Source organism: Diorhabda sublineata, chromosome 1 (assembly GCF_026230105.1).
Source record: "Diorhabda sublineata isolate icDioSubl1.1 chromosome 1, icDioSubl1.1, whole genome shotgun sequence".
NCBI lineage: Eukaryota > Metazoa > Arthropoda > Insecta > Coleoptera > Chrysomelidae > Diorhabda > Diorhabda sublineata.
In genome coordinates, this window is record NC_079474.1 from 33,698,535 (window position 1) to 33,722,101 (window position 23,567).

A 23,567-nucleotide genomic window follows, 5' to 3' on the forward strand; every position below is an offset into this window, starting at 1 on the left:
CCTTTTGTCCTTATTAACATATTTTTACCGTATAATTGGAAAAAACGATCATTTATAATAAAAAAACCTGGTTTTTGTTTTGTTTCCTTTACATCAAATGATCCTGTAATGTATCTTCGAACTAACAAATGATGGTTGACCAAATTCGTTGTATTAAAATATCAAAACTACTTTGGAATAAACTATTTACATAATTTAATGGATCTCAAGTGTCCAAGGGATTCCCGGAATCAATCAACTATGATGTAGGTCCCTATTAAGATCGTAGACAAAAAATCTTAATGAATACAATAAATCTTGAGTTTAAGTAGCTAAATTAATGATTATTCACAGTCACATGAATATAAATTTGGTAATTTCGAAAGTATACGTTAATGGAGGGTATCTTTCAACTAAATGACTAACAGTCTAACACACAAGAGATTGTATCTGGGTTACATTTGTGGAATGCTTTCAAAATTGTATAAAGAAAAAATGTGGCTAATTGTTGGTTTTTCATCACGTTAAACCAATAAAAAGAAACGTACTATCCTGTATAATGAACGGATGGGGAATTTTGACCTTTAGAGATATCAGATGACACTTAGGATATCTAGTGACATATGACCCACAGCCAGATTGTATTATTGGCAGATGCCATGACACAAAGATTGTTGGTGACAAATGATAAATGAGATTATGATACAAATGTCGAATAAATTATCTACTAATCAATTTATCGACTATTGGATAATTGATTTTTAAATGAAAAAATGATTTAAAATAATAATTAGTCCGTATATTAATGATATTGCAGAATTATTTCTATTTAATGCAAATATATGACGGCTACCTTGAAAACAATGAACATTTTAGAAATTCCACGCTTTTGATACGTGCTTCATTCGCCAATTTCCCTAATAACCATTAAATGGTAAATATTTAATTTACTCAATGGAATTAGTCGAAGAAAACGAAGTTGGTTCACAATAAAAATTCCGCGCTATTTGTGTACAAACCCTATAACATATAAAATCGGTTATAAGAAATATTTTTTTCTAATAGTTATCAAAATAACATAATTCAACATTGACAAGTGGTCTTTGTCCTCTTTTCTTTTTTGAAACCAACACATCGTACACATCGTTTTCTGGAATTTCCCGGATCAGACAGATGATCCCCAAAGGTCCATCCATGAATTTGGTTCTATTTGAGGGACTTACTCTCTTCATTTCTTTCCTCTTCCTTCCTTCCTTCCTTCCTCTTCCTCTTTCCTCTCTATTTGCCCAGCAATTTTGAACGTCTATGTTTTATTTAATATCCACTGATTTCTCTCTACAGTTTACTTCCAAATTTTGTATTATGTTTTCTATTCTTTATGCAGATTCTAAAGACAGAATCTGGTACTGTATATAAGAGATTGTTTGAAATAAAAAATCGGTCAAAATATGGAACCTTATTAGTATCTCGAATGGATCTGGTTAACCAAGTTTTGGAATCACATATTGTCCATAGTTTTATACATCGTTTGATTGGTTTTAGATGATCTTTCCTTAAACTTTGTTGCCTCGTCAATTGATTGATACTCCTTGGAAAGGTCTTCTGGTTTTTCGGGGTTTTAATACTAGTAACTGACATCTATCCATAGTTATATGAATTTCATCATTACTCAGAGATTTTCTGTTGTACCAATATGAGAAAACAACCAAGTACCAAGTATTGTCAATATTTCTTTCAACAATTAGTAATCGTTGATTGGTGTATTAAGCAAACAATTCAAGTAGGAAATAATATAGAACCCAGCATCCCATTTCTGAATATACAGGGTGCGGCAGCATAACTTCCTTTTTTAAAAAGTTCGCCATTTAGTCGGTAGATGTCGTAACGGAGTGCTAGTGGTCTCGTTCGAGAGGGGGGACTATAAAGTTTTGTCCCGGCACAGTTCAGTCGCCATCATGCGTTGGAACAGTGAGGAGCGTGCGTTTGCCGTTGAGGTTTACTTTTCGAGCGGATGTTCTGTGATCGCAACCCAGCGCGCCTTTCGGAATCGCTTTAATTTAGCCCCCTTGGCCCCTGTCCCGGACCGGAAATCAATTGTTACGTGGGTCACTACGTTCAGACAAACTGCAAGTGTGACAAGACGAAGAACTGGAGTCCCTCGGCCCATTAGATCACCGGAGAACATTGAGTTAGTTAGAACTTCAGTGTTGCGATCACCACGGCGTTCTGCGCGCAAACATGCGTCTGCCCTTGGACTTTCCGATCGTTCTGTGAGGAGAATACTTCATGATGATCTTCATTTTCATCCATACAAGATGGCAATTGTGCAGGAACTTTCTGAACGTGACTTCAATTCTCGGAGGAACGCGTGTGAGGTTTTTCTGGAAGTCGTTCCTGAGGACGCTATTGTTTTTTTTAGTGATGAAGCCCATTTTCATTTGTGTGGATCCGTAAACAAACAAAACATGCGCTACTGGGCTGATACCAATCCTCGACAATTGCATCAACGGCCTTTGCATTCACCTAAAGTCACAGTGTGGTGTGCAATTTACTCACGTGGAATTATTGGTTCCTGGTTCTTTGAGGAAAATGAAGTCACAGTGACAGTGAATTCGCACCGGTATGTAAACATGTTACAGGAATTTTTTTTCCCACGGCTAGATGAGTTGGACTTAGGGGACACTTGGTTCCAACAAGACGGAGCAACGGCACACACTTCAAGAACATCGATGGCTGTTTTGAGGGAACACTTCCCAGAGCGCCTTATCTCAATTAGGGGCGATTTGGAGTGGCCAGCCCGCTCTCCCGATTTGACCCCTTGTGATTATTTCCTATGGGGTTTTTTGAAATCCCGTGTGTATGTGAACCGTCCAAGGACCCTACAAGATTTGAAGACGAACATCCAGGAAGAAATTGCCAACATAACGCCTGCTATGCTGGCAAGAGTCATGACAAACGCCAGAAATCGGTTTACTCAGTGTATGGAGAATGGGGGACGTCACCTAACTGATTTGATCTTCAAAACTCAGTAAAACAAAACTTTATGTATGTGCCTGTATTATAAAAAACGAATAAAAATTTTCTGATTCATACAATAAGTTTTATTAACTTTTGAAAAAAGGAAGTTATGCTGCCGCACCCTGTATATTATGTTTTTTAGCCTCTTAAAACGCAATTTCTAAATTACAATTCGGAACTTCGTTTTCTTTTTCGTTGAATTCTTCATCTTCAGAAGTAAATGCTTCATCTAAAATTTGTAGTATCTTCGACTTCACTTGAGGAATCATCACTATCATCAATGGCTTCAAATGGGTCTGATTTTTTTTTAAAATCAATGTTAACCACAATATCTTTGTCTAACAGATACATTAAAAAATAAGCAACATAAAAAATTGAAAAGAAAGTATCTACATTCAATTTGGTAATAAAAAATTTAAACACAGTATTTTGGATCCAAGTTCAAACGATGGTTTTACCAAGATCCCACCGGTTCGGCGTTTTTTTTTTTGCATGTTTATTTAAAAAAACAAAAAGGACGGCGATTTACATTATAAGAAGACTGAAAATTTTTCTCAGGTGACTATGTAAAATGTTTTTACAGTGGGTTTCTTTAAAAATTACGCAACCACGTTATTTGTATATTTAAAAAACGAAAAAAACCCATTGGAAATCACGAAACCGTAAAGAAAATTTACTTCTGGACGCGTATAAAGAATCATTCAAAAGATGCAGTTCTAAAAGAAACGTCTTGTTGACAGTTTTTGAGTTGATAGTTTTTAATCAAAGTAAGTATCGACAAAACTTAACCTCATTTCATTTAATTTGAAAAACTCTTTGGGATTTATATTTAAACACCGGAAAAGTGTTTCTTAACAACTTTATTATATTTATAAAAAATATGAACAACCCCAATTGGATAAACAATTATTGAATGCGTCAATTGAATTATTGATTAAATTGTTTTGTAAATGCAATAAATAGTTTTTGAAAAAATACTGAAATTATTTTAACTATTTTGATTTGTTTACCATTATTCTCCTCATGACGAAAATTTCAAAATCATCTACTACTTTTTCGATTTCTTCATCTTCATCATCAAGTTTTGTATAATTGTAGCCTTCCCCTAATTACTAATTTCTTTTCATTTATATCGCTGATTCTCCCCATTCTTCTAGCGATTATTTTTTTGAAAAGTCTTGAGTGATTACTATTTATTTTACCATAAAATTTGATCCCAATGTCTCCACATTTCCTGTACATATACGAAGACACCACGTTGTTTAGTATTTCCTGGGATCTTTGTTGACCTGTTTGCTCAACGTTTCTTCTTTGTTTGTTCTTCTAGCCTGACACATCTTTGAAAATCTTTTAGTTTTCCTTTTTGGAAGGTCAATTCTTTTTTATTTCCTTTCAATACCTCCAATTTGGTTTGATAATCATTTTCTATTTTTTTCGTAATCTCCTTGATTTCGCTTTGTTAATTCCTCTTCTAAATTTCACTTGTATTGTTTTGTCCTCTACATCTGTTTATCAGATCTCTATTTTCTTCTTTAATTTCTTCAAAACCTGTTATTATTAATAATAATTACAGAGAATGTTTGTTTTTTTTATTTTTATCATTTCAACGTTCAACTTTACTTAAATATCTCCTAAAAAACTTCGTATCTCAAAGAACAGGTCTTTGTCCACTCTTATTTGAGTAGTCATTGAATATTTGATTGTAATGTAATGGAAATCGTGTCGCTCAGAGGATGGAAAAGCATTTTATCAATTCCCTTTTATAAACTGAATCCTAATATAAACATTGTCTTGTTTTCTCATCCTTTCAACTGGCTTGTTTGTTTTTCTGTTGTTATTTCTTTTTTAATTTGTGGCATTGGTAGATATCTTAGTTATTTTATTAACTGATTCTATAATCATCAAATCAAAATACAAAATGAAAAAAGAACAAAGTGTGAATAAGAAGACAAGATATTGAAACTAAAAAACTTGTTAAAAGAGAAAAATAAAAAAGAAATAGCAAGAAAAATGAACAAATAGAAAAAAGTTTCAATGAAAAAGTGATTGATTAAGAATTTACTAGAGATGCAATTAAAACAAATAGAAAAACTTCGTTAGTAATTAAAATAGATTCTTGCCACAAATAACGACATTGTTGGCGAAGAAATTAACATAATTAGGTAACAAATAAACAAATAAATCTCAAAGCAACAGCCAGAATATCATCATCATCATTCACTACTAAACTCAGGCCTCATTCGAGTGATTTACACAAAACTTTTTTATCTGAATACACAAATTTCTTACTACTTAAACTTTTTTTATATAGTTTTTTTCATAAATTATCTTGATTTTAAGTCTCTATCCATTAAAATTTCGATTAAAAGCAAATAATATCGAAGTTTCGACTAGTTTCAGTATTTTTTCACTAGGATTGTCCTAGAAGTACCTGGCCTGACCTAAAGATAGCGGTAGTTGATTGGAAAATACCCACTGTATTAGAAAGTAGACAATCTCTATATAACATATGTTTCAAGTTTGGCTCCAGGTTGAAGGTTGAAGGTTGAAGAAAATTCACAAAGAGGTACTGGATGATCTTCGACTGAAAGTGCACGAGCTAGCAGACATAGTAGACATTTTAAAAAATGCGATACATCGCATTTTAACTATAAATTTGGTCACGAGGAAGCTGTGTACAAGATGGGTGCGGAGTCGTGAAGATGTTTCCAAAAAATTAAGGAGAACCGGCTTCAAGGAAGGCAAAGAGCGTTCCGTTTGCAGGCAAGGTCGTGGCGTCGATTTTTTGGGATAATTTAAATCTAAATCTAAAACGACTGCATTTGGCTAAAAAATGTTTTGTTTATCATGACAATGCACCATATCACATATTCGTTATTACAATGGCAAAAATTAATGAATTAAATTTTGATTATCTATCTAATTGCCAGATTTAGCCTCTTCGGATTATTATCTATTCCCAGATTTGATAAAAACTCTCGGAGATTACGTTGAACAAACGATTGGCAATTCGAGAGCTTTAGAAGAGATAAGGAAACAGAGCCAAAAGATTTTTCATTAGTTTTGTTGTTGTTTGTGAGTTTGTGAGATGTAAAAAAGTGAAATTATGAACATTTCGATCTTTTTATGTTCTGATAATGACTAAAATTTATCGAAATTATAAGATTTTCACCTATTACCCGTTTTAAAAATCAATTTTCAATAAAACTAGACCTAAAAATTGATTAAAAGTATTTTTTTCTACCCGCAACAGCCAGATTTCGTACCATGTGACTTCTAGCTTGGCACCACAACTGGTGTACTTATAAAAAAGGTAGATCAAATAAATGTTAGAGTCCTAGACATAAATTAATTTAGCAAATCATAATTTGAGCACTACCCATAAAAGGATAATATTTTTTAATCCTAATTACAGGTAAATTTAGCATACGATAGTGATATCAATAGAAATGGTTCTTGAAGAAAAAGAAGAAGCGTTGATAGATCAAAATGGAGGTAGCGCACAAACTTTTGGAGCTGTCAATCGTACTCGATCATCATGGAAATTATATTTATGCGCATTGACAGGTAATTGTTTAAATTATTAGTATGTACACGCACAAAGACGTAGGAATAAAAAAATTAAACTAAATATACTATAGCAATGATTTGGGAATCATCAAAGTGATCCTGGTGCAACCCCAGGACTCCACGCGAAGCTCTACAGCAGGAATATACTTAGTTAGATCTGGTTTTTTGACGAGTTGGCAATATGATTTAAATGTTTCAACTAAAACTAGTATTTTGAAAGTGGTTTACGAGGAAAAAAAAGAGTGTATGTCGATTTCATTAGATCAGACGCTTGACAACATTTTCATGCTACAATTTTCTGATTTGTTCCCATTGATACTTTCTAACACTAATTACCATTAATCAACTTCTCCGGTAAGCAAATTTTATACAACTTGAAGTATCTTTCAATGACGTTATTACAAAACCGTTCATCCAGTTTTTATGATCTTTTAGTGCAGTGAAAACATTAAGAGAAGGAAAAGTTTTTTCTTATAATCCATTTTCGTTGTTTTTTTGTTGCTGTCGCACTATTTACTTCTAGTGTTACGTCTATGTAACTATTATCACGTGACAAAAGGCAAAATACAACGCAAACATAAGTTATTCATAAAAACAAAGCAACGCTCTCTATTGGTAAAAAGGGAAAATACTTAGTTGCTAACTTTATATGTGAATTAACATCAAATAAAAGTTGTTGGTACATACAAAAGACCCTTCAAACATTAATATTCGTATTTGCAAACAAAATTTCCAAAATAGTGGAGGAAAAATGATTGAGAAAAAATTTGTTAGCCCACGAATCTGTTTAAAAAGATCCTCGGTTCGAAGTTCTTTTATCTGTCAAAGAGACAGCTACTTCCGAATCGCAAAAACTCTATTTGGACCCTTCAAACATTAATATTCGTATTTGCAAACAAAATTTCCAAAATACTGGAGGAAAAATGATTGAGAAAAAATTTGTTAGCCCATGAATCGGTTTAAAAAGATCCTCGATTCGAAGTTCTTTTATCTGTCAAAGAGACAGCTACTTCCGAATCACAAAAACTCTATTTGGACCCTTCAAACAATAATATTCGTATTTGCAAACAAAATTTCCAAAATACTGGAGGAAAAATTTATTATCCCACGAATCTGTTTAAAAAGATCCTCGGTTCAAAGTTCTTTTATCTGTCAAAGAGACAGCTGCTTCCGAATCACTCAAATATAATGTTGAAAGGAAGATTCATTTATTGCACTGATATTTGATCAGTTTTCTAATTCATTTTATTTGGATCTTAAAGAAATACTGAACTAATAATCATATTTATTTTCAGTTGATCTCCTTCTAGTCACTTTTGGAACCACAGTAGCTTGGCCATCGGCAATAATTCCAAAACTAACCTCGAACGACACCGACGTAAATCCGTTGAAAGCACCAATAACAACTTTACAAGTATCTATAATAGTATCCACTCCATGTTTTGCGATAATATTTTCATCATGCGTCGCTGGTAAATTAGTTGATATATTAGGAAGAAGAAGAATGTTACAGTGCTGTTCGGTTTTTCTAATCCTTACCATGACTATAATAGCTTTTAGTAAACACGTTTACTTCTATTACGCATGTCAGTTTGTTAACGGTTGTATTCTATCAGCTGTACTTGTCACAGTGCCTGTTTATAATAACGAAATAGCTACTGAAAAAGATCGTTCTTGGTTGGGTTGCGTTGTAAGTTTAGGTTTACCAATTGGTGTATTGATTAGTTACATATTAGGAGCTGTTATAACTAGTTTTGAATTATTTACTTTAACTAGTGTAATACCGTCTTTATTACATCTAGTATTATCTTATTTTATAGTGGAAACACCGATGTATTTAGCCAGTAAACAAAGAAAACGTGAAGCTTTGATTGTTTTAAAAAAATTGAGAACGTATAAAAACGATAAAGATGTTTATAAGGAATACGAATATATTGAAGACATTTCTACTAATCATTTTGGTAAAAAAACGAATATTTTCCATATATTTACGAGTAGAACTTCAAGAAAATCTTTATTTATTTGTATTATCGTTACATTTACTCAGCAAATATCTGGTATTAGTATAATTTTGTCTTTTATGGTTCCAATATTCACAGAAGCAGGTGCTGCTTTATCGCCAAATGAAATTAGTATATTAACCGGTTCCATACAACTTCTCGTTGTTATTCTAGTTTCTTTGATAGTTAATAAATTTGGTAAAAGACCTCTTTTATTATTTTCATCATTTTTTTGTTCAATATCAATGCTTGGAATCGGTTTATACTTTTTATTGAAAAGTATCGAGTTACCAGTCTATTTGCAACTCCGTTGGTTACCAGTTGTATGCGTTATAACTTTTATTATATCCTACGGTTTGGGATTGGGATCCATACCGTTGGGATACATAGGGGAGTTGTTTAAACAAGATTTAAGAACGACAGGAATGGGCGTCGCTATGTTATTTGGAGGTGTGTTGGTTTTTGTTTTAGATTTTGGGTTTCCGTTGCTGGCGGAAGCTTACGGTATACATGTTTGCATGTTTTTATATGGTTTTGCTACTTTTTCCGGTTTTATTTTGTTACTTTTATTTCTTCCGGAAACTAGAGGAGAAAGCTTGAAGAGTATACAGAGAATCATTGAAAGTAAAACTATACAATTGAAAGTTTGTGGAAAAAGTTGATTAACGTTCTTTAAAATGTATTATCGATGAATTTTTCAATTCACTGGAAGTTTTTTAAGCAGCTCTTACAGTGAAAACATAATTTTTTCAATTTGAAATTCGTCTACAAACATATAATAAACGAATGCTGTTAATTCTAACCTTATTTGTATTCAACCCTCGTATATCAAACATAGTTCCTTGTGTAGTCTAACAAATATCAAACTGTTGTGGATTAAATTTTATTTATTTCCATTTTTCGTATTTATTTTTATAAAAAATATAATATATTACAACTCTACATTGCATTTTATTATTTTCTTGAATAATATTGACAATTTTTATCTCGAAATCTCTAGAAAATGGAATTAGATAGTTTTCTTCGACAATGTAAACAAACAACAGGGGTGTACGGACTCATTCGTTTCACTCAACGTTGTCAAAACAAACCAACATTCATAGTACAGAAGAAGAAAATACAAAAATCTCAAGTTAATTGGAAAAATTTCCTCTTGTATTAAAGATGAGATAAAAAAGTAGTTTCCAATTTTGGTTAGTTATCGCGATATTACATCATTAAATAAACAGAGTGACTGACACAAAGATGGCGCCGCCATCGTCGAATCCATATGACGTTTATGAAGTACCAACTTTCAACTTTTGTTATTTTCCAAACAATTTCGTGTGTGTTAATTTATCATTGTTTTTTCATAAAAAAAATACTGTAAAAGCTCAGCAATGGCTTCAGAAGTGTTATTCGAAGTCTGCTCCATCGAGGTTATTAGTTTGTTGTATTTAAACGTGGTTGTAGAGACACCGATGATGGCGAAAGTTCTGGTCTTCAACATGATGTGGTTAATAGAAAACATCAAAAAATTCCCCACCATGTTTACACGTGATAAATCAGATTTTTTGGCGTCGATATGTGACAAAGGATGAAACATGGATCCATTCTGAAAACAAAATGATCATCATCTAAGTAGATTGCAGCCGGTGAACCACGTCCGAAGCGTCCAAAGGCACAAAACATTCAGCTGGGAAGGTTATGGCTTCAGTATTTTTGAATACGCATGGAATATTGTTTATAGAAGATCTCCATAGTATTGTTGGATCGTTTGAAAGCAAATATCAAGGAAAACCAGCAGAATGTCCACTGTTTCACCAAGACAATGCACCGATTCACAAGTCGATGGCAACGATGTTTAAACTGAACGAACTACATTTCGAATTGCTTCAAATTCAGCTCAAATGAAGAAGAAATTGCTGAAACTGAAGCCTATTTTCAAACAAAAGTATAGCATAAAGAAGTTTCGAATGATTGAATGGTGAAGTTGCAACTATTTTCGGATTTTTTGAATCCTGTCGTTGTGAAGAATTCTGTAATTTATTCGGCATTTACCAACAATAAGGTTTACGTGACGAAAAACCACTCAAAGTTTCTTAATATAAGTTGGAGATTACTGTTGTTAATGATAATTAAAACTATTGAATTAAAGCTAAAAAAAGTAAGGATTTGGATGAGGGATACTAGATTGTTCGGCCATATTATGAAACATTCATATATTCAAATCCATAAGACATTTTTTAAATAATTGAGGCGTTCATACTGTATATGTCCCGCATATCAACTGTTGCTGTAGTGATCAAAATCAACTATAGTATTAACACCTTTTGTATCTATGTTTTTCCGCTACAAAAAAATTTGAAGGACCATAAATCAATACGAAAATTTGGAAGTTCTGTCCAATACTTAAAAGAGCACAATGGCCCCATGACAGGTTTTATTATCTAGGTCAGATTTATCAATAATGCACAGTGCTCCATGACTTGTATTTTCAATTACCTTTAATATTTAAATGGGAGGAAAATGGTTCCTTGTCAATTTAGGTTGATATTAATGGTATGCGGAACGTGAGCCAATTTCAACAATTATTATTATGTTAAAATAATAAATTATTCAATATTTTAGAATGGTCTACGTAATTAGTTGTTGAATGTTTACAAAAAAATGGATTTCGAATGTTTATAAATAATTATACATCGTATTCTTTTGCTCTACACAAAACTTGGAGTCCTCTTTAAGATCTATTCACTTCACAACAACTTCTAATCCTCTACAAGTTGTCCACATTCGTTCATCTTAGGAATATGGCTCGCATATTTGGAGCTCGGCTCCCAAGCATACCCTGAAGATGCTCCATAGTGTTGTAGGTTAAATTTGAACGAAGTATGCCACGAATTGCTTCCTTATCCACTGTATAATCCAAATCTGGCTCAAATGAAAAAGAAATTGCTGAAACTGAAGCCTTTTTTGAGGCAAAAGACAAATCCTTCTACAAGCACTGTATCGAGATGTTTAGAATGGTTTCATTGGTCTTGAAGGAGATTACCATGATGAATAAAATCGTTTCGTTCATCTTTGGAATATTGCTTGCACATTTGAAGCTCGGCTCCCAAGCATACTCTGAAGATGCTCGACTCAATGCAAAAGGGAGCAGTTCCGCTGGGAGATGACCAGAAACTTGGACAGCTTAGTGCTAAGAAGCTACTACCACGGGAAATGTATGTAAAACAGAACATTATGTGAACTGAGTTTTCGGAAAATGAAAAAGTTAAAATTATGAAGGTTTTGCGTTTGTTTTTTGAAATGCGCGTGGGACATTCACTATGTTTATTGGAGCGAAGAAATCAAGCAAAAACGACCGCGTTTGGCTGGGAAGAAAGTGTTGAAATGCACCAGCTCACACATCTATTATTGCATTGGCCAAAATTAATCGATTAAAGTTGAAAGGAGATTACGTTGAAAGATATTTTGTTCCAAATTTTTTTTGTCGGGCTTGGTACTTAGGGATCATCCTCGTAGAAGCCTAGCGTTATAATTATTACTACGAAATGTAGGTATCCTCTGAAAACCTTAGGGGTTGATTAGGACCGGAATCGATTCAAATTCGTTATAAATTCCGAAAGCGTTTTGATTCGAAATTTCGATATTTGTCGCGGTATCAAACTAAGCTCAAATTTGCATTTGGCAACGAAAATTTCTTGAATAATAAACGACTCTGTTCTGTTTGGAATAAAATACGTTTTGTTATATTACAATGAACAGCGGCAAAGTATATTTAAACTAACTTCGAATTTTCTTTGTGTACATTTCGTTCGCCATGATTTATGGAATCCATAACTTTAATCAGTCGATTGTGTATATATATATATACCCGGGAAAAGTCGATTTCAGTAAAGTTAAAAACGTTTTTTAGAATAACAACTAGATATAACCTAATTAAGATTCAATAAGAAAAAGTTTTAGCTTTATTTTAGCAAATTAACTTATAATTTGTTTCAGAATTCATTTTATAATATCTATTTGAAAAGACTTACAGACTTTTAATCTATTTATGGACAATGTTCTGCTCGTAGTTAAATTTGGATTTTACATTTCGAAAATTAATATATGAGTAACTTTTTACATTATTAAATGAAATTTTTGACTCGAACATATAGCTACCAGGGCATATGTGAAGGTATAAATTTGAAAAAAGCAAAATTTTTATATTTTTCATATTTGTTATGAATAAATGCCTCAAAGTCCGGTTCTGTCTACCCGATTTTTATAAATTTGATGTTGTTCGAAAGCACATTTAAATAGGAGCATACAAGTTTCAGTAAGTATTTTGATTATAAACTAAATTAACATTAAAATAACTAAAACTGCATGTCAGAATATTTTGTCTATTCCGAGATATCTTCAGAAATGTGTAAAACCATTTGCCCGAACAGAAATTAGAAATTTTTCCTAGCTGTAAAATTCGCACAGAGACCTACCTTATCATAATAGTCTTATTAGTACTGCTAGATGGCGTTATATAAACTAATTACCTAATTAATGAAGTTCTAAATATCAACAATCAATTTCTATACTTGAAATCAGTCGCTGACGTGTATATAATGCCAGTGCCGCCAAACAATGACGCGAGCTACGATGTCAACTGTCAGTAAACGTCACTGATGTCTAAGCGTAGTGGGCTATTGCGCATCAACATCTATACAACTGTCAAGAGAAATGCACAAGTATTTGGATTTGTGGAAAAACGTTTTTTAGAGTATGAACTAGATATAAACTAAATAAGATTCAATAGGAAAAAGTTTTAGCTTTATTTTAACAAATTAACTTATTAGATGTTTCAGAATTAATTTTATAATATCTATTTGAAAGTACTTATAGACTTTTTATTCATTTATGGACAATATACTGCCCGTAGTTAAATTTGGATTTTACATTTCGAAAATTAATATATGAGTAACTTTTTACATTATTAAATGTAATTTTTGACTCGAACATATAGCTACCAGGGCGTATTTCAAAGTATAAATTTTGAAAAAACAAAATTTTTATATTTGTTATGAATAAATGCCTCAAAGTCCGATTTTTATAAACTTGATGTTGTTCGAAAGCACATTTCCTAACTAGTGGTGTTCTAAATATCAACAATCAATTTCTATACTAGAAATCAGTCTCTGACGTGTGTATAAGGCGAAAGCCGCCAAACATTGACGCGAGCGACAATGTCAACTGTCAGTAAAGAAATGACGTCACTGAGTTCTAAGCGTAGTGCGTATCAACATCTCTACAACTGTCAAGACATGTACGTGGATTTGTGAAAACTAAAACAGACTTCTAAAAATAGAGAATAAAACAATCATAAGAGAATTTAAAAATTAAATGGAGGAAGCCGAAGTAAGATGGTTTCGCCACGTCGCAAGCATGGAGGAAGAACGATTTATACGGGAGGATATATGAAGATCGAACTTACAGAAACAAGAAAAGGAGGACGAAAAGGAGATAGACAGAAGAAATGAATATTGCAGGGTATAAAAGACGATATAAAACAAAGATACCAGATATAAGAAAATAGACACACACAAAAAGACATCAAAATTTCGCTGAAAGAGGAAGGTTTCAGAATTTTAGTCGATAAGTTCATAGGAATTCGATCTAAAGAGACAAATTAATAAAGTAGGTTGAATAGAATGTTGTAAAAAAGAAATCTTACGCTACTCTGCATTTTTTTATTATTGGAGGTGGAAACGCTATTTGAAGAACAGTTAGTTTCTCTCATTTTATCAACCAATCGCGTGAAGTTTCTATAGATTTTTTTCTGTTTTTATATCGTAAAATAAATCCCAACATATTTTTTTTTCATCTGAAATAAACATAAAAGGCTGAAAGAGTAGAAAATAAATTTTATTTATTTCGTTTTCTGGCGTTTTTGATGAAATTTCCTGCGAGACAGGAGAGGAAAATCAGTTTTGATTAAATTTTTCACTCAAAATATTGTTATTGTGAACTCGAACGAAAACAACCATTTCCCGAGTAAATAAATAATGAAATTTCCCAACACCACACTAATATTTTCATTTATATATATATATACTTAGATTATTTTCGAACGCACTTAAAAATTAATAATCAATCTTTATTATTTTCGCAAAGATGTATTTAAATTTAAAGTAAAAACATCGAAAATATGGAATAATATTTAACATACATTGTGAAAATTCACATCACGTGAATGAAACCGACTTATCGAACACATATTTTCTACCAGTAGAAATCAAACGTGATAACCTAAAATCGATTGTCTTCTTCTCAATACCAACTACAAGACATACGTGATTTTTAAACTGACTGTGGTAATTGTGAAAAGAGACAACGATATAATTGACGTAACGTCAATAACTAACCTTACTAAAAGTTGAATTTGACGTGAGATTTGTTTACTGTATTGTTTTTAGGAAACTTTTTAATTTAACGTGTGTTTATTGTTGAAATGGGTTCTTTTAAGTAGTAGTTTGACTCTTTATTTAAATTTATATCAATAAGAAAGTACAAACGGACTAAGAAATCGGATCAACTCTTGTCAATTAACGGATATTCATCCTACCCCCAACCCTTTTGTTAAAACTTGACGTTTCGACCTATTGTTCAACAAAATCATATAAAAAAACGTGTAAGAAATAAGAAATTGAAAAGAAAGCTATATATGTATCTATATATAAGCGTTTAAGTTTGCGGATTGTGGTGAATAAAACACCGAGGTGTACTCTATTTAATATATATTCCGAGCTTTCGAATATTTATGTTTTCATTAAGTAATTCCTCGATGTAGTTCAATAAAGTTCACTCCGGTGTTTTATTGACTCCATTTTCAAAACTAAAACGCTTATAAATTAGTAGTTTGATTGCCTCAGTCCCACAACAAAACCGTTTATTAACTGCCCGGGTATTGATCTATATGATCCAGTACCTTAAAACTTTTTCTTCTTATTATTAATAGCTATTTTCGAAGGAAGTAATGGCACCCTGTATATTTGAACATACGCCCCGAAACGCTAACAGAATATTAATTTACTCACTCCATACAATTCTAGAAATTTCATGATATATAATTAATTCCCATCAGAGACGAATATCAGTTTCGGTATGTAAATTTGATTGATTATAATACTAGCAACGTTTCGGTATATTTACCAAGTATACAACTGAAATTAATAAAATAAAGGATTACGACGATCCACCTTTGAAATAATTTCGAAATTCATTATTTCGAAAATGTATTCTTCGAAGGAGAAAGCAACTACTTTCCTGACTAATGCCTAATTTGTTTAAACTTAATTTTCAGGCTATTTTTTTTTGACAATCATGTTTAGATCGAGTAGTTGGTATCATAGAACCAAGATGGACGACTGCGGAGTCGTTTCCGCCCGGAAATCGACGTGTACGTATATAGTGCTGTCAAAATTGTGCTTTTCTGAGTTGGCTGGCCATTTTTCTTCTGTAGTGGAACTAGTTTGCAGCATTGTGTCTATGCTGAGGCTGTTGTATGTTCACTAACACGATAGGAGAGATAAACGAGAGGAGATAGAAAGAATTCAGCACTCTAAACAACTTACGAGTGCAGCACTACAAGAAGATACTTCTGGAGCTGCTTTGCAATACTCCCTAAGAGTTCAAAGGTTTCACTAGCATGCACTGACTAATCGTTATTTAATTATATATACAAATGTTTTTTATCTTTTTCTAGGTTAAGGATTTAGTTGGAAAAGGGTTTAGAAACTGTCGGGGGTTTCCCCTGTGGTGAATCGACTGCTTCAACTGGAAGGAAGTGATATTAGTCGTGGACGATGACGAAAATCCTAATGTTCCATCTTCTCTTTAATTGATTTATAACTATACATCAAAGATTTTTAACAAACCCCGTAATATACGCGACTACACAATGTTATAATCTATAATTCCTGTACTATAAAGATGACGTATATTTTCCGAGTGGTGATAGCTTGAGATTCAAGTCGGAAACTGTTCAGACAACCCTCGTATTTATATATATAAAATGAAAGTAATTCATTTTCCATTCAAGCGAAAGATGCTTTTTGCTGTATTATTCTCTTATCATCAGTTAATTTATAAAAATCGCTTTCTGTGTATTATTCAGTGTGAATATGCATGTAATTTTTGTAGGTTATCTCCGTTATTATTCACAAAACGAAATGAAGGTGCGGAAAATCTCGTAATGGTGTTTGAAAAATGACTAAATGAGCTACAAAGATTTTCAATCCATTGAAATAACAATGAGCAAACTAGGAATTGGGATATTTCAGGTAAACGAAAAGGTAGCCCGAGTACTTTATACAAACCGTGACGGCTTCAGTAGTACTTAATCCTTTTGGTAAAGCTGGAAAAACCGAAAATTAACATCTATAATTTCTATATCCTTTAGGTTTCGTCACGAGTTGTCTAATCTTCATAACAACCACGATCACGAATTGGCGCATTGTAAGTTAAAATTTTATGGCGGGTATTGAAATTGCAAATTGGCACACGCTTGAACAGAAAACCAATCAACTTCAAATGAAAAAGTAGCAGCGATGTTGATGATTTTCTTAAATGGAACAATGATAAAATATGTCTGCAGTAGATAATGTTTTGAGAAAGTAAATTTAGTAGTAACTTTCGTAATCTAAGTAGCGGGTATAATGTGATATACCAGGGTGGTCTCAGAAGTACCTGGCCTCTAAAATTTTCGCGTTTCTTCATTTAGTTTTGAACGTAATCTCCTTTTTATAATAAGAATCGTCAAGGTCTTGAAAAAAGCCATTAACTGCCGACATTATCTCTTCATTATTGACCACCAAGCTATTTTTTTCATGTCTGGGAATAGAAAATGATTCGAGGAGGCTAAATCTGGCGAGTAGGTAGCAATTCAACCTTTGATTCATTAATTTTGGCAACTGCAATAACCTGGTGCCTTGTCTTGATGAAACAACACTTTCTTCTTAGCCAAATGCGGCCATTTTTGCTTGATTTCTTCGCTCAAATGTTGCAATAATACTCGTCCTCGATAGTTTTTGCTTTTTCAAGATAGCCAATGAAAATTATCCAAAGCGCTTTCCAAATAACCAACGTCATGACCTTGCTTGCAAATGGAACGATCCTTGCTTGCTTTGAAACCCGGTCCTCTCTCTTCAGTCCATTGTTTTGATTGTTTTTTTATTTCGACGTTTCATCCATTCTAATTCAATGTTATTTTTCAAATAACTTCCGCCTCGTAAAACGACTTTCTGTATGAATTGCTTTTGATTGGATCGATTCTTGCGAATTTTTCCAAAATAATACAAACAGACGCCCGCAATTCCGACGTACTAATCAACTCGAAAAAGTTTGTAGTAGCAAATTTAGTTGCAGATGAATTTTGACGGAGATAATTCACCTCAACACTCAACGACGAAATTTGACATTATTAAGAAGAGAAAACGAAAATAACTATTTATTTGAGGTTAGGTTTAAATAGGATGAAAATATTTCTGCTAAAAATATTATTCAATTCGGAGACTCCAAAAATATACAGTCGGACTTCGTATTTAAAGGAGTGTTAAATATTCATCAGTTACTTTAACAACTTTTAGTGTCCTTAATTTTATGGACTTGAATAATTCATGACATCACAGGAAAAAATACACTTAAATCAAACTTAATTTAAACTGCAATAAAAAATAAAAAAGTGCTATAATTGGTATTTTGAGAATGATTTAAATAAAAGATACTGATGATGAGATAGTTAAAACCGTTATTTGTAAGTATATACGTACAGGAGAAATTAATACAGCTCTGTACACTTTCTTGACAGAGACAGTGCTGCCAAATGATAGTGACTGCCATGTTTAACTCAAACCCGGCCACAGTACACCTTTGTTTTTTGTAGCGCCATCTATTAGTGGAATTTCATTAGATCTCTAGAGTTAGCAATCAGTAAGTATTAAAAAAAGGTAGTTTTCATTAAAAGTAAGAAAAAATATCAATAATTTCATTTATTTAATAACTTTGTACTCATTATTTGACCTCACCTAAATGACATTGACGTTTATTGAAGACAATTGACATCTATTGTCATTTGATGTTGTTCGATGTCTATTATCGTGGATTGTTGTCGTAAATTCATGTCATTTAAGATCATTTAATCAATTTGATCACATTTTTTCCTAATAATACCCAAAAATGTTTTCGTTTCCGCCTTGAATTCCGCACCACACATTTACAAACCAACTAACCTGATGTTGAATCACCTGCATCCATTGTTTCGGACCAATAGTGGCCATTTCTATGACACGTAGCCTCATTCCAGGATCTTTTTGTATCATATATAACAGCTATTTGAGTAGGATCAAATGATATGGGTGTAATATTTGATAACTGTTACTCTTTTTTGAGAAAAATCATTGCATCAACCAATTAACAAAACCAAAAACTTGACTAAATCAACTAGAAAAGTAGTAGAATCGACACTTTGGGGCTACTTTTGTTTGTAATGAAATAATTTATTGTATTTTATCAAAAATAAAGCGTTCAAATTGTCCAAAAATAACCAAAAACATACTTTCGTTTATTCATAATGATTACTTGTTTAATTTATTCAAAAATTAGTCTAGTTCAAATGTCAAGTTGATTAATTTTATTTTCAAAGTAATTGAATTGGCGCTGCAAATAGGATACGGTACGAAAAACTGTATAATGAACAAACAACTATACCAAGTCATTTAATTCCGTATCGGAAACGTTGGCGAAATATTTTGGAAAAGCAAATTGTTTAATAAATATCGAGTCCAATCTAATTTTAATTCTGGTACAAAAGCCACTAAATTAATTTGGGGTTTAGTTCACTGAATATGGGTGATATTCAAATATGTATATAAACGTCATTGAATTATTTTGATGATATTTATTACATTGAAAAAGTAAGATTTTGAACTCAAATTTTCGATCTAATTAAGCTTTTCCATAACTTCTATTTTTATTTGTTTCGCTATTTTCTTTTCGATTAGAAACTGTGTCTTAATTGCATTGAATAATCTTCAGTCATGTTTAACTCTTCATCCAAGCTTTCAACTTCTGTTAATGTCAAGTTCTTAGGAAATTTTGATCTGCTCTATTTTTTATTCTCTCGACTCTACCTAAGATATTTCAAGCAGAAAATGCCTGTCAATCTCCGGAACTTATTAAATGTATTTGGAATGTGTAATTCTTCACCAAATTAGAGTGCTGTTGAGTAAATGTCCAAATTTTTTCTTCTGGTAAACTCGGTTGAGTTGGGAAAGGGCTTGGGAACCAAAAAAATAGAATTCGAAATGCGTTTTACTACCCAAACCATAGCCATAGTTATAACGAATTGCTTTTTTGTTCTTTGAAGTTAAATTCGAAAAAACTAGAAAGACAAACCATAACGAAGATGCGATTCTAACAACGAGTAGTAAGTTGTAGCAGTACCAGAATCGATCTGCTTAGACACAAATTTAAAGGCAAAAAAAGCAAAGGATCATGTACAGACTATTGAAAGGCACCGTCAATATATAGATAAGGATCAGACCAGGACTTAATAGTAATGAGATCTTTCGTAGTATAGATATTTGGACCTAAAACTGAACCCTGAGGTATACCATTGTCAATAAATTACTCCAAACTTTACAATTAACTCGTACTAGTTATTTTTTTTATTCAAGGTAAGAAACAAACCATTTACCATCACAATCCAAATCACAAAAATCGAAGCCGTGTAAAATTTATCATATAATTTATACATAGTTTTTCATTAATTGTTGAAGGACCGATTTTTCGACGTTTAAGCGGTCCTCCCAAATTTTCCATAATCCCACGAGAAAAGAAACCTTGAACTTTTCCAGATTTTACGAATTTCATTATACTTATTGCATTATACGTCTTTGCAAGTACTCCTGGTATTCAATAATATAAATTCTTTCAAGCTTCTTAAAAATTTTAATAAAGAATTAAACGATGTATTTATTCATTGAAAATTTATATTAAAATATCCAAAATTCAATTTTTCTCGGCAACTTACTTCCATATATTTAATTATTTACACAAAAAGAAAAGTTTTTCTTTTCGAAATTTGCAATAATCTAAATTCAAATTACTCGCAGTTCTTATTAATGATAATGCAGAATACGAGGTGTATGAGAAAAGTTAGCGGACTGATATTTATACACCATGACAACTTTTGGTAGCAGTACCACAAATTTTAAGGTTCAAGTTTGCAATAAATTTCTTTTCAATAATACTTTTATATATAACACATTTTGGGATTAAAACTTCAACAACAAAATCTTTGCGTGTATTTTTACTACGAAAAGAAAACGCTATAGAGTTCAATAAGTCTATATGTGCTTCATGGATCTCACCAAAGCATTTGATAAAGTACAATTGAGGTATGTTAGAACTAAAGGGAAGGTAGATTCACCCCAACATAATAAAAACAAACAATAAACTGGGCAGTAGAATACTTGGGACGGCCGGTATCAGACAAGGAGACAACCAGATCTTGTTCAGCATCATAATGGATGAAATTATAAACGTGGTCACACATTCGACCACAAGACAAATGATGAAATATTGAATACAAGACTAATCTTTGACTTGCTCATTAAATATGTGAAAATCTACCAGGATTTTTTATTAATTTGTCCATCTATTCAATTGTGCGAATTTGGATCGAAATTTTCTCTTGTATTGGTGAGAAAAATTCTTTCCTTCATTTATTATCTGTATATTTTCATCCCAAATAAACTCAATTACTTTAATTTTATTTGATACTTAATATTCTTGACGTCTGTGAAGACGATTTGTATTCAAGACATTCCTACTTAGAGAAACGTCTTAGGGCGCTCAATTCTCATTCAAACACTCTTGCTTTTTCACTATTCAAACCCATGGTTGTTTCTCGAAAACTTTTATATGACATTAACGACCTCTTGGAAGTTTTTAAAATAATTTCGCAAAGAAGAAACTATGTTTCAAAATATACAAGTTTAAACTTGTCATAACTAGCTTGGCGGCGAATATTTCATATAAAATACGATCGGAAAAGTGTTTTAACTTCGTCTACTGTGAACAGGTTGAATCAAGAATCTGGGAGACTGGATTCCTTGGAGATATCAAACACAATGGTCGTCAAAAATAAGTGCTGATCATTAAGGATAAGAATTGCCAATTTCAAGAAACTCTCTACGACATATGCTTACTAAAGATCCGAGTTTCAATGATTGTTGCTTCAAAGATAATTAATAAAAGTTTGAATTGCCACCTTATGCATTATAGTCGCCAGATTTAACTCCCTCGGATTATTGTTTGTTTTCAGGCTTGAAGATTCTTATTATAAAAAAGATATCAAACTTATTGAACATCGCTGGGAAAAGTGTTTGGAGGTAAATGGAGATTACGTTGAAACATAAATAATTTTTTTCCAAATTTTTTTTTTCCGTTACTTCTGCGATCATCTTGGTAATACTTTTTAAAAAAATCAACTACAACTGGGGTGGAAACACATACATAATCATATCAGCAAATTTACGAGTGTTGTATGGAAAGCTTCATCGTCATTTATCGGATAAAGCGACAAAGTTCATCAAACCTTCTTATACCAGTCTCCATAATAATACTCCCAAGATATTTGACCTCCAACTTGTTCAATTTTGGCGTCTCAATTCTAAGGTAGTGGTATTTTGTGTTTATCTGCTGATTATCATAATTTTGGTGTTTGTTATATTGATTTTCAACCCGTTTCAATAAATCTCTTTCCTGCAAGTAAACTTTTAGGTTAGGAAAGAGGAAAATGTCGTTGGTAAAAAGTGCGTTGGTAGAAAAGCACTTTCTTTTTCTTCAAATGGGACAAAATCCCTTGATTACCCCATAATCTACTGTTTTGACTGGTTTTTCGTGTTGAGGTGGATCCAATCGATATATCTGACAGTCGTTCTTTATTTTTCTCTATTTTTCTAGTCATAAAAGTAATTGGTGAAACGCCTCAAGCTCCCCAGCGTACAATATGGTGGTTAAGTATTGATAGATGTAAGGGAATGTAGGATATAAGGGTTGAAAGTAATTAAAGTAACTGCAAGTTTATTCCACAAGCTTTCAGACGAATCAAACTATAGCTTGAAATTCCACGTCTTTGTGGAAAGTTTTTAATAACTTCACTTTATGGAACGAACTATTAACTTTGCCAATAAAACTAAATGGAAAATACCAAATGGAAAGAAACTTAATTGGTATAGAAAATTTGTAGAAATATCAAAGCGGTTGTTGATTTACGTATCGGAAAATAGTGAATTTATTCGTGAAAGTAATAGTGGGAGAAAGGTTCAAAGAGAAGGGTGAATCGGAGCGTACTAGATTACTCTGATTAGTGAAGAAGATTTACGGAAGTGGAAACTTCCCCCGGGTTTACGAATATAGTCTAATATTCTCACTAGATGAGAAAAAAAAATGGAGCATATACATGTGAGAATTATCGCGCTCTATTAACTTTTCAATGGTGGTTAAAAAATGACTATTTTGGAGAAAAAATATACAATTCGATAAACATTTTATTTATTTCATTTTAATATTAAACCATTAATGGTAAATAAACGAAAAAATAACAATTAGAATATTGGAAAATAATTTAATCTTAATTAGAAATTGTTGAAACCGTTGACGATATTCATACTGAACACACTGTTTTAAGATACTGAAAAACTAAAAGTTAATAACTTGATTTACCTGTTTTATATTGAATTTTCCCATAAATAAACCTTTTCCCGCCAAAATTAATTCCAGCTTGAAAATCTCGTTGGCGGGAATTTAAGCTATGGTAAGCAAATGGCCGTTTGTACTTATTTAAGCTAGTGAAGACAGTGTGTACAGTTTGGTAGTATCTGTAGTTTATTTTTATCAAATTAGTGAGTTTTTGCGAAAATTTGAGATGTCATAAGCGTTAATCAAAAAAGCGTAAAAAGATATTTCTAAAAAGTC

General features: G+C 32.2%; 2 protein-coding genes across 2 annotated transcripts in view; one reads left to right on the forward strand and one right to left on the reverse strand.

Annotated features, from left to right (window-relative positions):
* Nucleotides 1-23,567, reverse strand: part of LOC130446291 (synaptotagmin-7) — a 263,793-nt gene that overhangs the window by 220,947 nt on the left and 19,279 nt on the right. The gene's annotated exons all lie outside the window — the stretch shown is intronic.
* Nucleotides 6,036-9,509, forward strand: LOC130446065 (facilitated trehalose transporter Tret1-like). The gene is made up of 3 exons (XM_056782133.1): nt 6,036-6,310; nt 6,413-6,564; nt 7,863-9,509. Exons 2-3 carry the CDS (start codon nt 6,447-6,449, stop codon nt 9,227-9,229), a joined length of 1,485 nt encoding a protein of 494 aa, XP_056638111.1. The 5' UTR covers nt 6,036-6,310; nt 6,413-6,446; the 3' UTR covers nt 9,230-9,509.

What these genes read in the sequence shown, in the direction of transcription:
- LOC130446065 (XM_056782133.1), top strand. Translation starts at nt 6,447, where the DNA reads ATGGTTCTTGAAGAAAAAGAAGAAGCGTTGATAGATCAAAATGGAGGT. An exon ending in ATATTTATGCGCATTGACAG is followed by an intron (nt 6,565 to 7,862) that starts GTAATTGTTTAA and finishes ATTTATTTTCAG; the next exon opens with TTGATCTCCTTCTAGTCACT.